The following is a 16276-nucleotide window of genomic DNA, read 5'->3' on the forward strand; positions in this document are numbered from 1 at the left end:
AACAAGTTTTTTATCATCAAAATCAAGATAACGAACATAAAATGTTCCAACAGAAATTATTTAAAACTAGAAATATATGAAACAAGTATGCAATAGGAATGTTTTGGGCCTATAATGGCGTTATCCCTTGATGATACACAAAATATAATTTATTAAATCTGTCATTACGATAAAATATTTGAAGTAATTTGAAATCAACCCGTCTATATTACAAGCATGATGTGAAAAAAGCATAAATGTGATTTATGGAGGAGTTAAAAGAAACTCGTTATTGGGCTAATTAAAGATTTTTTCTATCTTATTTTAATATTTTATTTCAATCATTGATTGCGATTACTGTAAATTGTATCATTAATCACGTGAAACAGAAAATTTGGAGACTTCTGTCAAAAGTACAGTCTAGAAATAAAAATAATGGGCTAGGTACAATCGAAAAAAATATGTAACATGCACAATTATATTACTTTATGATATTTTATTTATAATAAAAAGAAAATTATATTTTAATGATCTATATTTGTCTTTTTATTATTTGATCTTTTATGTTGCCAAACATTAATTTTAATTATTTTTATTTTTTTACAATTTTATTCTTTTTATCCGAATGTATACTGATATGTATATTGTGACATCAACTATTTTTGAAACTAATAACAACATATAATAATATAGATTATCAAAATAAAAAAAAAATACAATTTTCTCTCATTTTAAAATATAATCAACTAAAATATATGCTTCTATCTATTACAATAAAATATCTCATGCACCAAACAAAAATATTGATGTGATTCATGGAGGAGTCTTCAAGAAACTCGCTGTTGGGCAAAGGCTTTTTATATATATATTTTATTTCAATCATTGATTACAATTACTCTAATTGTATCAATCACGTGAAAGTTTGAAACAGAAAAATCAGAAATTTATGTCAAATCTATAGTTCGTACAGACTATAAAATAAAAAACAAGAGCTGCGTAGATTTTCTCATTATCATCCTTAGATATTTCCTGCCTTCATCACACATACGTACTGAACTTCATAAAGAAAGATTAATCCAAGAAATGCATTGCAGTAGGAAAGCAAACGCGGGGAAGAACACTAATCCTAGTGGAGTGAGGAGAGGTGCGTGGAGCAAAGAAGAAGATGGACTTTTGAAGAAATGTGTAGAAACTTTTGGGGAAGGCAGGTGGCATTTAGTTCCTCTCAGAGCAGGTAAAAATAATCACATGCATGTAAATTTGTTACACAAATATTTCAGACCATCGAAGAATTTCGATTTGTCTGGTTCTGTGATTTGCAGGTTTGAATAGGTGCAGGAAGAGTTGCAGGTTGAGATGGGTGAATTATTTGAGTCCAGATATTAAACGGGGTTATTTTACGACGGATGAAATCGATCTCTTGTTGAGGCTTCATAAGCTTCTAGGAAACAGGCAAGTGTTTATCCATGGAAATTGACATCACACACGCACGATTAATATGTCATTCATGTATTGGATGTTATAAAATATGTTCGAAAATGATATTTTATTGATGAATAGAAATATATACAAAGAGTGAATAATATATCAAAATTATATATATACAAAATTTTGTCCTCTTGGTATATTCAGATTACTCATTTACCACGCAAGCTGTGGCAGCCCCCCAAAAAAAAAAAAGATATCAGAAACAAGAGCATATGACAGGCATGCATGAAGCAACGAATGTTATGATTAATTGGCCTTCTTAATGTATATGTTTTCCAATTTTTAATTTACCTTCTTGTTGAAAGTTTCTAGTTCTGACATTGGTTTTGGTTTCTGTCACTCAGTTTACTGTTTCACTTCAAACCTTTTAATTTTAACATTTTTTATCGGAGTGTTGACGTGACAACAAAAATAATGATTTATGAAGAAAATGTTGATGAAACGATAAATATTGGCAACTTGTATGATGTCGGGTCAATATTCCAATGAAAAAAGATAAAAATAGGAAAAAAAATACAAGATAAATGACTAAATATGTGGTGTCGGCATTACTTAATTTACGGGATATTGGCATTACAAATTGTACTCCACCTTTATATTTGTGAAGTATTTAAATCATAAAAGTGGAGTGTGAGAAGCAATTCCTCTTATTTAATTAAGTTGATCAATATATACACGTAATTATAGGAAAAAAAAAAAAAAAGAAGAGAACTAGCAAGTTGTTTAGTCTTATCTTTTTTTGTTAAATATAGAATTTGAACGCAGATGGTCGTTGATTGCTGGTAGGATTCCAGGGCGAACTGCAAACGATGTGAAGAATTATTGGAACACACACATCATGAATAAATCAGTCGAGATCAAAACCAAGATTATAAAACCAAAACCGCACAATCTGGCGAAATTGGCCCTATCAAATAAGAAGAAGCAGCAGCAGCAACCATTAATCAGTGAAGAAACGCCGCAGCAAATTAATTTACAGTGCTGTGGCATTGGAACGACCCCGCTTTTGATTCAAACTGGAAGATCAGATGCTGGAGACAATTGCTCTAATCAAATCAATGGTGGCGATGAGCTAAATGAAGAACTCTCCATGGATATTTGGAAACTCTTAGGATTTGATGATGTTTGAGTGTATAAAATTCATTTAAATTGTCACTTTCGGCGAAAATGAATATAATAAACCAGTTTTTTCCTAAAGTCAGGGGATCAAAACACATGACTATCACAAGCTGTAATGAACATGTGAGAGAAATCACAGCATGCATATGACATTAAACATGACGTATATACGCCTCTATGTCGGCTTTGGTCGAGATTTGAAACAAAGTTACAAGAAATGACTTGATTATTGTGGCACAAGAGATGGAATTTGATTTCTTGGACATATATATAAATTAATCTTAATAAAAAAAATAGAGGAGGTGTAATGCCCAAATTTTGATATAATATGCAGGCAGTAGTTGTGATGGTTCTTGGCTTTACGTTATCATATGAATGGTAATGATGTTATAGAATGGAATAGATAATGGATGGTAGAATCAAAGGTGGAATTTGAGCTAAATAGTTAATGGATCGGAAGTGCAGAAACGGTATGAAAAATGTGGCAGTAGTTGTGGTTTTTAGCATAATGTTTTGTATATTGATCCAATTGATGTGAGGCCACTTCCATTACATATTTAGCTCAAATTCCACCTTTGTTCTACCCATCCATTATCTATTCCATTCTATAACATCATTACCATTCATACCATAACGTAAAGCCAAGAACCATCACAACTACTGCCATATTATATCAAAATTTGGGCATTACAGGAGGCACACGTGTTTTTGAAATATTAAGTTCATATCAGATCACTCCAATAGTCAGAGCCTATTTTACTGTGGATATTATTTATTTTATTTGATTTATGAAATATTAAAATTATATTACGTTTATATCTAAAAGGCTTTTCATATCATTCTTTTCTTGTTACATAAATCAGCATTTGTAACCAAAATTAGAAAATACATTGTCGCAATTTTATTTATTTATAATTTGTCTGTTGTTTAGAGTCCTGATAATGTAGTACGTACGTAGCTTTTATCAAGTCGATGTTATTTTTCGCATGTTGTTTTATTTAGGACTTAATGGATTATTTCTTTGTTTTCTCACGTTGGTAATTAGCCCTACGAATGAGCCTCAGGTTGTAAATCTTTTCAGGTTCGATCTATGCTACATCAGGTGTGCTTATGACATCCGTGTCAGGTTTGGTGAGTGAGTGATTTATACCAACATTGAGAGTTTGAAGGTCGAGTTTGGAAAGGGAAAAAAAGAGTGATATAAAGTTGATAGTTAGAGATGACAATGAGACGGGTATGGGGTTTAAGGTCGAGTTTGGAAAGGAAAAAAAAGAGTGATATAAAGTTGATAGCTAGAGATGATAATGAGACGGGTCTGGTCAAACCTCAGACATTCCTTGTGATGACCCAATTTTACTCCTAAAATCTCAACGAGTTCAAGCCAAGATATTTCAATATTGTCAACTCATAATACATCAAATTTTAGTTCAACACTAGCTCAAATCTTTCAACTCAAAAATTTCGGCTCATGAATCCGAATTTCAGCTTCATAAGCTCGAACCAAGCTCAATTGATGTAAGCCAAGAAAATTCCAATAATTCAAGCTTATGAAGCAAAAAAACCCTCAACTCAAGTACCGTAACTTTAGCTCCATTAAGCTCAAAATTCATCTTTCATCTGAGCTAAAATTGGACACATTTATGATGTAAAAAATGACTCTGCATCTAACCTCGGTGTCCCTTGGATTCAAGAAAACTTTGACCATAATTATTATTTGAATTTGGCTTCAAGAAATGTATTAAATATACTCTTTCAGATGGAAATTTCGGCCTATACAATATGCAAGTTTTTTTTGTCATCCAGATATTTTTTATGACCACAAAATCTGATCTCCACTGTTCTAAATGTACGACATGATGTTCTCGATAAGCTCTCCAAATTAAACTCAAACCCATGGTTAGATTTATGTAAAAAACCTTGGCAAGAAGACTGCGTATACGGTTAGATTTATGTAAAAAAACCTTAGCAAGAAGACTGCATATATCTTATATTTGTGAGAAAACAACTTCTATTCGTCGTCTATTTACTGCTTCAAATGACTTCAAAACTCATCTCCACCATTCAACATTCTTTGCCTTTTCATATATACGTGTAACCAAATTTCATCATGATCTGATAGTTAGATATGTCGCAGGCTTATGCGAGTTGACTAATTTATATACATATGGAAATCTGAAAATTTCTTTCACTCTCATTCTTTTGAGTATTCTTTTAGTGATTTGTGGTGTATCCAATAGAACTACACATTGTAGAAAATTTTCTAGATTCTCAACCAAGATTAGCCGACAGTAGTAGGTGACATCGCATGCACCACGCTGCCGAAGAGTTCAAAGAACTTCTCTCCAAATTCTAATATCACTCAAGTTCATTTGTAAATGTAAGTGGACTTATATATGTTTTAAAAAAAGATATATATGTTTAAAATTTGATCGAATTACTATATATTTTGTTATGCTTCTTTTTTTACTAGTTTTATTCTGAGATGAAATCTTTATGTATTGATTTGATTTGCTCATTTGTCATGATTTGAGTAATAGTGCATTGAGAAAACTTGTGAGAGAAAAGGCTTTAGATGGAACTCGTTTACGAGAAAAGGCCCCAGATAGATCGAGATAGCCCATGGTCATTATGATAATCAATATATCTTTTGTTATGCTTCTTTCCCTTTACTCTTATTCATTATATTCCGATGTGATACCCACTGCGTTGAGTAATTGGGCATGGGAAAGTTTGTGAGAGAAAAGTCCCCATAGAGAACCTATATACGGGAAAAAAATCCCAAAGGAAACCCAAGATTGGGATAGTTCATGGTCATTATGATTAAAAAAAATGCCTTCAGGGTTATATGTGATTATCTTTTGAAATTATATGAGTATATGATATGATCTTCTATTCCAAATTTGTCCTCCGTTCTGCAGTTCGACCTTTTTAAGATTATATGTATAATTTGTTATTCTATTATTCGATTGGCCCATTTGCTGATTGTTTCACGAAACATTTGCTCCCTTACTTTCCTCCTAAGATAAGAATAAAGATCAGGTGGAGGAGAATGAACAAAACATGTTTTGGGACTGGTGAAGAAATCCAAGATATGAAGATCAAGTTTATTTTTTTAAATTCACAAGTTTCTCTTTTTAAGTTCATTTGTAATTCGCTTCCGCTTTTCGTACTTTTTTTATTGCAAAGAGAGCTTCCGCACTCTTTGGTTTATGCATTACGAAGACAATAATCTTTTATGAAATAGACTGGTTTCGGCTATTTGATTTGCTATGAGGATTATTATTTTCAATTTAAATTGTTAAACAATGTTGGTTTCATACACTCCAGTCTTCGAACGTGACAATTACGTAGTTTCAGAGTCGCCAGATTCATATCTAGCTGGATTTTTATAGACAAAATTTGACAATGTCAGATAGTGCAATCTAATCCGAATTGGTCCAACGAGTAAAACTCTCCATGAAAGTTCTCTTCGTTAATTGTGATGTCACCCTCTAAATCACGAAATTCAATTGTATAGGCCTTCAAAATCGTTTCTTTGTCGTTTATAGTAAATTATGATTTGCTTAAAAATTCGAATGGAAAATTCAAATTTCAACTCCGTAAACTGTTATGTAACCCTTATGACTCGTATATTTTGATCCATATGAAAATTCCAAACTTACTATTTTTGAAAAATTTCTCAAAAAATCTCGTGTAAACCGAATTTGTACCAAATTTTTACCGTAATCCTCATTTTCATTCGATTTATTCAAAGAGATGGTTTCCCCCTGTATTCATGCTCAAGTCACTCATTTGATGCGACATCTTGCTATCAACAACCAAGACTGGGAGATTGCAACCGTTAAGCTCAAAATGGTTAAAGAAAGACAAGAGAAACAAGAACACATTGAGGCCAATAATCTACTCCAGATCGATGTGCAATGTATCATTCATCACCTTGACCAAGCCGAGAGCCATCTCGCTCTAGCCCCAAGCATTCATCTCATGTTGTACATCTAGTCGCTATTAACCGAGATTTCTGTAGTGAGATCAAGTAGGACTTGTTTCCCGCTCTCGTCACAAGCTTGAAAGACCTCGAAAGCAAGTAAGAATGCTACATCACCAAGATTCATTGTGCTATGGATAGAGTTCAGGAGAAAAATATTATTTGCACCTTGTTGTGGATAACATGGAATAAAGAGTGTAAGAAAATTTTCGAGATCCTGAATAAGAAACTCATTTCTAAACCAGTATTAGTACTACTAGAAGAATGCAAGAGTTTCATCATTTACAGAGATGCATCAAAAGGAGGAATGTGATGTGTGATCATGCAAGATGGATGAATAATTGCCTACACTTCAAGGAAATTAAAACATTATGAGAAAAATTACCTAACAGATGATTTTGAATTTGTCGCGGTAGTATTTGCGCTAAAGATCTAAAAGAACTATCTATATGGTCACAAATGTGAATATTTACCGATCACCAAAGCCTCAAATAAATGTTCACACAAAAAGAATTAAACATGAATCAGAGGTGGTGGATCAAACTCTTGAAGGATTACAACTTAATGATAAACTGTCATTTGGGTAAATCAAACAAGATAGCGGATGCCCTAAGCCAAAAGAACATAAGGAAAGTGAACTTAGATTCTCTTTCAGTGCAACCCTGACTTAATGAATCAGTCAAACTAAATAAATACCTAGATCTCTCCTTGATAAAAATAAAGGAACAACTCAAAGAGACGAAATCTCAAGAATTCCAGACTAATGAGAAGGGAATTATGCGAATGAAAAGGTGTTTGTATGTACCAGACATCGAAAATATTTGACAAGAAGTGATGTCTGAAACACACAAGTCAAAATTTTCAATCAACCCCAGTAGTACCAAGATATATCGAGATTTAAAGAACTTTTAGTGGAATGGAAAGAAAAAAGATTCGCTTTTGTCTCTAGATGCCAAATTTATCAACAGGTCAAAGTTGGTCTTCACGATTTGCAGGAATCCTACAACTACTACAAATACCAGAGTGTAAATTAACTTTGGGGTAGGATTTCCAAAGTCGAGCAAAATCATGATGGGATTTGGCTAATCGTAGAAAGACTAACAAAATTTACGCATATCCTATATGTCCGTATGAACTATAATTTGGAGGAAAAGCTGATATGAAACGACCCTACTTCTAAAGTCAGTTATTTTACATTAGTATTTTTTTCTAAACCATGCATAATTAATTCATCATAAATAGGCTAGCATAAATAATCAAATAAACAGAATTCCATAACATACAAAACCATTCATGCAAAATAAGCAAATAAAGTAATAAAGTCTAAAATTCAACTCATTAAATTCTAGCATCATAACAGTCAATAAATAAAAACGATAATCCATAAAATCATCAAAATTCTTTAACATATGCGAAATTTCTAAGTCCTCGGGTATGCACAACGCTTTCCGGGTGACTCGATAGTCCGCTTCTCATGACTCAACATCGTCATCACAAGCAATCATTCAAATCTAATGAGTCTAATGACTCAGCATATTCAAACCTAATATAGCAAGTACGTAAATATACACTCACATGCATAAAAATTAATTTTACTAAAAATAGATTTTTCCATGTAATCGTGAAACCTTAAAAAATATGCAAATTTTTAAACGATGCTTACATATGAACATTTTCCATTTAAATTATCATTTTTAGGTGAAATCCGATCCTCGAAAGTGACAACATTCATTAGATCGATCAATCTATAAACTATAGTACTAGGCCGTCGGGTTCTACATCCACTTCTTCGACGATATCACTGACTATCATAAAAATAACTTGCTCGTTCAATTTTTCAACGGATCCATTATCATTGAGATTCTCGCCCCTGTTTTCGACGGTTCACTCCCTTTTCATTGCAAGTTCACCGTTCCCGTTTCCAACGGATCCCTTACTACTTTTTTGTCACGATCAATTCACATTCCTCAAAATATTTTCCTTTTCTTTATTATTTCGTAAAACATTCATGACTTTCCATATTCTTTTAAAATTTCCAAAAATATTCTTCACATCGTTCATATACGTCGAGATTGCTAGAAATAGCAAATACGTTAAAACTAATATATATATATATATATATATATATATATATATATATATATATATATATATTATATATTTCATAGATATACTTTACAACTTCTAAAAATACATCCTTCATGATGTGGAATTGTTTTAGGAAGTTGCAAACCACCATCGACTTCCCTCGAACCAACCGCTCACGATTCAACGCTATACGTACCCGGACGACCTTACACTTTGACTCAAGGAGACGACTCGATTTCAAAACTTTAAAAACACTCAAAAATATCCAGTAGCTTGCTGGAAATTTAATCTTAGGACCTATATTTCAAAAACGAAGCGATTCGCTTACCAAATGGCTCATTTACCACAGTTTTCGCGTTTTTGGTTAAACAAATTACCAAACTACCCTTCTGACTCGAAACAACCCAAGACCATACCTTTTATTAACATCCTAAAACCCCATTTAAGCTGCTGGAAGTCCCCAAGCCCATGCCAAAATCGAAAGTTGGATTAACTTTTTAACCAGTTCGGACAATTGACGACCCCGAACGGACTACGGCTCGGAACGACCCCGAACCAGGCCCCAGACCCCTTTCATAGACACTGAAAAAGACCATGATCATTCCCTTTCGGACACAGACCAGACGCCCTAAGCTCCAAACCCATCACAACAGTAGTCCACCGAATGGCTCTTCGCAGGCAGCCGAGGAACAAACGCTCCAGCGGCTATGGCTGACCTTGACTCGAATTTTCGCTCACACTAGACTCTCACCAGGAACCCTAATACACATCCCAAGCCCCTAGACCAGCCCTTGAACCGACCCCTTAGCCCTAGGAAACCCCATACACCAAAACAGCACCACTTGTGCATGTTTGTGGTGTTTCGGATACAGTTTTCGACCGACCCAAACAATCTCTGACCGAACCATCCCTAGGCCATCCTAGGATCCCTATCCTTCTCTCACAACCATGGATAGAGTCCCATGTTGTCCCCATTGCCGTAGGAACACCAAAGCCGCACCTTTCCCTTCACGGCCATCACGCGTTTTGCGTGCAGGGCTGGACACACCAAAGCCGCACCCTTCCCCTTCACTTGTGGCTTTCCATTGTGACTTTCATACCTTCAAACCTCCTCTTAAATGTTTAGACCAGCCCTTGAATACCTTGGTTTGCATCCCTACTTCAAGAATTCAATAAACATCGAAAATCTTATATGGAAACGTTAGATACACAAGCATGAGATTAAAAACAATCACTTTTATAAGTTGTTCACACACATCAGCATACATGCAATAATATGGATTGAATGGTGCTTGAAAATGGGTTTGAAAACATGGCTTGATATTTTATTCTTACGAATACGGTAGACAGCGCGACGAAAGACGAACGGGACACAAAACTTTCCTCCTTCCCTTGCTTCAGGACTCTAGTATGTGTGAGTGTGTGCTGCCAAGTGAAGTGGTGTGTGGTTATTGGGTGGGGTAGGGTAGTATTCTATTTAATTAGTTATTAGTGGGCTTAAGTTTACTTAATATGCACTAATTATTTAATCATATCTTTATTAATCTAGGAACATTAAGGAATTAACTAATCCCATAATTAATCCAATAAAAAGTACCAACAATTTAAGAAAATATTTGGTGCCGCTCGTTTTTAGTATCGCACGCCCAAAACTACTCGTTTTCTAGCAAATGTTCGTTATCGATTAAATTCGTCCCTTACTATATAATTAGATTGCCGTTTTCCTAATTTGGACATACTAAATCTAGAGTTTCTATTTATAACTTTCTAAAAATAGAAACCTTATCAAAATCGTCCCCGGTTCTCTCGTCTTTGTCGTACATTGCGTATTCGACTATAGAAAGTTCACATTCATAACATTCGATTAAATAATCATTAAACCATGCTAATACTTAAACATGCTTGTAGACCACTTATTTAAATAAATTCAAATAAATTTTCATGAATCCATGTGGTTAGTGCGTTCGGGTTTTCGGGCTTTACAATTCCTCCTCCCTTAAATAGAATTTTGTCCTCGAAAATTTTCTAGTATTTGATTATTGAAAAGTTTAGGCTCACTCATTCACTTCATGCTTAATCCGCTTGGCTTAAATTTTGCGATCTATCACGCGTTCGCTGCATACTTTTATATGCTATCTTCTATTTTTGTACATTTATACCAAATTTCTTGATCACAAGGAAATCAAAATTTTAACTAACTCTACATCCTCTATCAATTATAAATCCTTAACTACCTTAAAGTTATTTTATCTTCCTAGAGATTACTTTAATTGATTGACTTTATCTTAGGTAATCCTGATCGTATAATTTAATTTCTCAAAATATATTCCTATTGCCAAACCCAAATTTTCGCATTTTAGCCATCCAAGTTTTCGGATTCATACAGCTAAGCCCCTATTTTTTTGAATTATAGAAAATCACCCTCAATATTTCCGAAAACTTGCAATTAAGTCCTTCAAATTATTATAATTCAGTCCCTAAGTTCATGATTCCTAAAAATTCAACCCACAACATTACTTCGACATTCTCTTCCTACACAATGTAGAATTCGAAACAAGCAGTCCTCAATCACCAAGTTTAATTTGCCTCAACTTAATCTTAGGTAGTGCAAAATTCGAGATATAGAAAAACTAAATTCTTCTCATGTCTCTGAAGCATAATTGGATATACCGTCTAAACAACGAAACCAACATGCATTTAAAATAAAAGGCATCTAACATTTTTCTAATAAAATAAAGTACTTCTAAACAATTAAATAAATAATAAGATAATAAAATTTTAAAGCAATAAAACTCATAGACATTGAGGCGTGATTTCTCAAGCCCCTCGACAGCATCAGACATAACCCTTTTAAAGAACCACCGCTCTGATAACAACTGAAACAACCCTACTTCTAAAGTCATTTATTTACACTAGTTTTTGTTTTTGTCTAAACCATGCATAATTAATTCATCATAAATAAGCTAGTATAAAAAATCAAATAAACAAAATTCCATAATATCCAAAATCATTCATGCGGAATAAGTAAATAAAGCAATAAAAGTCTAAAATTTAACTCATTAAATTCTAGCATCCTAACTAAATAAAATCGATAATCCATAAAATCATCAAAAGTTTTCAACATTTGCGGAATTTCTAGGTCTCCGGGTAAGCACTGCGCTCTTCGGATGACTCGAAAGTCCGCACCACGACTCAACATAGTCATCACCTGCAACCATTCAAACCTAGTGAGTCTAATGACTCATCACATTCAAACATAATATAGCAAGTACGTAAATATACACTCACATGCATAAAATTAATTTTACTAAAAATAGATTTTTCCATGCAAACGTGAATCATTCAAAAATATGCAACTTTTTAGATCATGCTTGCATATGAAAATTTTTCACTTAAAATTATCATTTTTAGGTGAAGTTCGATCTTCGAAAGTGAAAACATTCATTCGATTGATCAATCTATAAACCATAGTATTAGGCTGCCGGGTTCAACGTTCACTTCTTCGATGATAGCACCGACTATCATAAAAATAACTTCACCATACAATTTTTCAATGGATCCACTATCATTGAGATTCCCGCCCCTTGTTTTCGACGGTTCACTCCATTTTCATTGTAAGTTCACCGTTCCCGTTTTCAACGGATCCCTTCCTATTTTTTTGTCACGATCAATTCATATTTCTCAAAATATTTTCCTTTAATTTATTATGTTGGAAACTAAATTCTGGAGTTTGACAAAATATGAACCAACTGAAAATTCAAACAAACTGATCAACCAACTGATACGCGCAAGTACATTCAACAACTGGACTTAATAACTGAAATCAACTGACTGATCAGTTGATATATTCAGCCATATGCTAAGCACTCTTCAACTGAACATGTCTCGGGAAAGACATTCAACCGACAAAGAGATATTAAAGCCGCACATTAATAAAGACAGCTTAGAAAAACGCATTTTGGCAAAAGCAGTTAAGACACCACATCACAATAAATGAAGCAAACAATGTCCAAGGAATAATCAAGAAGAAATCAACGGATACAAAGATTCAAATTCATCTCAAGTTACCGTTGGAGAAAAGAAGCTTATAAATATGACAGAAGAACAGGTGAAGGAGGTAACTCGATTAACAAGCTTACTGTCACTCAGTCAAAATCTTAGCTCACTTTTACTTGGTATATTCGTAGCAGTTAAGGCTACAATTTGAGCTCACTAGTAAGTTGTAATAATCGTTGAAATACGATAGTGCTAAGATCAGTTACGCACTGAGAACATTCTGTTAAACTAAGAGTTTCAGTTTTTGGCAGTGTTAAGTCCAAACTGAAGTGGGTCAGTACAATTCTTGTATTTGATCAAAGTCTTTTAGTGGATATCCTATCCTTGAGATAGAAGGGGTGACGTAGGAGTAATTAAATTCTCCAAACATCCTAGAAACAACCATTGCCTACTTTATTTCAATTTCGTATTCTATCTTTCAGTCAGTTATTTTCCGCAACTACTTTAGTTTAACTGATTGTCATTGACCAACAAGATTCCGAGAATCAGTTTGTCACAAAACTGAACTCAAAATTAGAAAAGATTAGTTTTAACTGTGAGTGTTTATTCAACCCCCCCTTCTAAACACTCTTGATACGTTAATCGATCCTTTCAAGTGGTATCAGAGCGGTTGAATCTTGTTCTTGAATACTTTTGATCTATAAACTTGCCAGCATGATTTCATTCAACAAAATTCCTATGTTCTCCAGAGAATAATTTGATGATTGGAAAATCAGAATGCAGGCTCATTTAGCTGCACAAGATGACGACATGTGGTATGTCATAACTGATGGGCCCATGAAAATTCTAAAAACAAATACAGCACTTGCTATAACAGAAGGGGCACCGCAAAGAATAGAAAAGCCCAGAGATGAATGGACAACTGAAGATAAAAGAAAAGTGAATCTTGATAATATGGCTAAAGACATTCTGTACAAAACGCTGGACAAAGTAACCTTCAGCAAAATAAAGATGTGTAAGACATCCAAAGAAATTTGGGAGAAGCTGATCCAGCTGTATGAAGGAAATGATCAAACCAAGGAAAATAAAATTTCTGTTGCTACTCAAAAGTTTGATAACATCAAAATAAAAGCAGGAGAATCAATGCACGAGTATGATGAAAGAGTAAGCAGTGTCATCAATGAGTTAAATGCACTTGGAAAAGTGTATACCAACAAAGAGATTGCACTAAAGATAATGAGAGGTCTTCCCAAGGAATGGGATGTCAAGACCATGTCAATGAGGGAGTCCAAAGATCTAAACCAGATTGAGCTTCATGATTTGTTTGCTGATTTAAAGGCTTATGAGTTCGAGCTGCAGACCAGAGAAGGAGAATCATCTACCCCTGCAGCCACAACTGCTCTAGCTGCTGTCAGAACTGAACCAATCAGTTCAATCGAAAAATCTGCTGATCAGTTGAGTAATGATGCTATGTCATTGTTCATCAAAAAATTTGGAAGGTTCATGAGAAATAATCAAGGGAACTTCCAGAAGCCATACCAAAGGAACAATTCCAAAGATGAACCAAATGCCTGCTACAACTGTGGCAAATCAGGCCACTTTATTGCTGATTGTCCTAAACCGAAGAAGGATAGTCAAGGTTCAACTGATAGAAGAAAGAAATCATATGAGCATAAAAGAAGACCCAAAGAAGACAAAAATTCCTTCAGAAAGAAACATGAAGTACTCTAAGCTGAAGAAAAAAAATCCAAATGGGCAGAAACTGACAGTGAGGAGTCAGAACCAGAAAGCTCATACATCTCCAGTGATGATGAGGAAGTCAAGTGTTTGATGGCTAATGATGCAGAAGAAGAGTCATCTAGCCAACAGGTATTTGATTTCAGTTCAACTGATTTTACACGAGAAGAACTCATTCTAACACTACATGACATGGTAAATGAGTATCAGAAGCTTGCATCATCATTTGAAAAAATCAAAGCAAAGCAATCTGATCCCACAGACAATAAAACCAAAACTGATGAATCGGTTGATGGGTTGAGTCTAAAAAGGGAGATTGCTGAGTTAAAAGCATAGATAAATAAAAATCAATCATTAATCTAGAAGTTGATGCTTGAAAACTCAAAACAGACTGAGCTCATTCAGTCTTGGAACAAGTCATCAACTGCACTAAGTGAGATGCAGAATTCACAAAAATCAGTTTCTGATAAAACTGGTTTAGGGTTCAACACTCAAGGAGAAATGTATCCAAATGATACTCAACCAAAGCCAAAAATAGACAAAGGAAAATACATTAACTTTGTCAAAGCAACAGTGGTACAAGAACAAATTGTACCCAGTAAACTGATTGAGCAAACTACTAAGAATATGAGTAAGACTAGAAGATATGGGATTGGTTATAGCCAAAAAATTTCAACTGATTCACAAAGTTAGTCATCAAAAAGGTTTCATAAGAACTATTCAAATAGCTATTTCAATTACTATAACTGCAAGCCAGTTCAGAAGAGATATAGACTGAATAATCAGTTGAATAAAGCTAAATCAAATATTGTATCATCTGTACACTACACACCAAGCACACAAAATCCGAGAAAAACCATTTGGAATACAGCTACTGGAAAGTCTGTTAGACTAATCCAAGTATGGGTTCCTAAGGGACTAATCAGTTCAGGATACCATGTTATATTATGTGTGTGATTGCAGGTAACAGGTACAAATAAGAACTCAATATGGTATTTGGACAGTGGTTGTTCGCGGCATATGACAGGAGATGCAAGTGTGCTATCTCAACTGATCAAATACAGTGATCCAAACATCGGTTTCGGAGAAAATTCCAAAGGTAGAACTGTGGGTAAGGATAATCTTATCCATGGTAATTTTACTTTTAAAGATGTTCTATTAGTAGAAAACCTGAAGTATAACTTGATTAGCATCAGTCAGTTATGCGACAGTGGATTCTCAGTACAATTTGACAAAAATTTATGTTCAGTTAAAACTTCAACTGATATAGTCATACTAACTGGCAAACGTTGTGGAAACACATATAAAGTCAGTTGGAATGATCAAACTTATACACCAGTTTGTTTTATTGCTTCCAATTCATCTAAAAACTGGTTGTGGCACAAGAGACTAAGTCATCTAAACTTTAAATCTATTGTCTTTTCTGAGTAAACATGAACTTGTAACTGGTTTGCCCAAAATAAAATTTTCAAAAGAAAAACTTTGCTCAGCATGTCAGTTTGGAAAACAAGTAAAATCTTCTTTTAAAAACAAGGGCTGTAAATCTTCATCCCGATGCTTAGAACTATTGCACATGGATCTCTTTGGTCCTATACCAGTCATGAGTTTAGGGGGAATGAAATACACCCTGGTGATTGTTGATGATTTTTCAAGAATTACTTGGGTTATCTTTCTCAAATCAAAAGACCAAACTGCTGCACTACTGATCAAGCTTTTCAAAAGAATTTTAAATGAAAAATCAGTTGGAATTGATCGAATCAGATCTGATCGAGGAACTGAATTCATCAATCAAACTCTTTCAAATTTCCTAGAAAATGCTGGAATCAAGCATGAGCTCTCAGAAGCCAGAATTCCTTAGCAAAATGGTGTAGCTGAGAGAAGAAA

General features: G+C 34.1%; 2 protein-coding genes across 2 annotated transcripts in view; one reads left to right on the top strand and one right to left on the bottom strand.

Moving 5' to 3' along the window:
• The window catches only part of LOC140822964 (periodic tryptophan protein 2-like), a 97575-nt gene that overhangs the window by 30360 nt on the left and 50939 nt on the right, over positions 1-16276 (bottom strand). The window lies entirely within an intron of this gene.
• Positions 902-2693, top strand: LOC140824584 (transcription factor MYB1-like). Its single transcript, XM_073186155.1, has 3 exons — positions 902-1213; positions 1302-1431; positions 2233-2693. Exons 1-3 carry the CDS (start codon positions 1063-1065, stop codon positions 2594-2596), a joined length of 645 nt encoding a protein of 214 aa, XP_073042256.1. The 5' UTR covers positions 902-1062; the 3' UTR covers positions 2597-2693.

This window comes from Primulina eburnea, chromosome 2 (genome assembly GCF_022965805.1).
Source record: "Primulina eburnea isolate SZY01 chromosome 2, ASM2296580v1, whole genome shotgun sequence".
Lineage (NCBI taxonomy): Eukaryota > Viridiplantae > Streptophyta > Magnoliopsida > Lamiales > Gesneriaceae > Primulina > Primulina eburnea.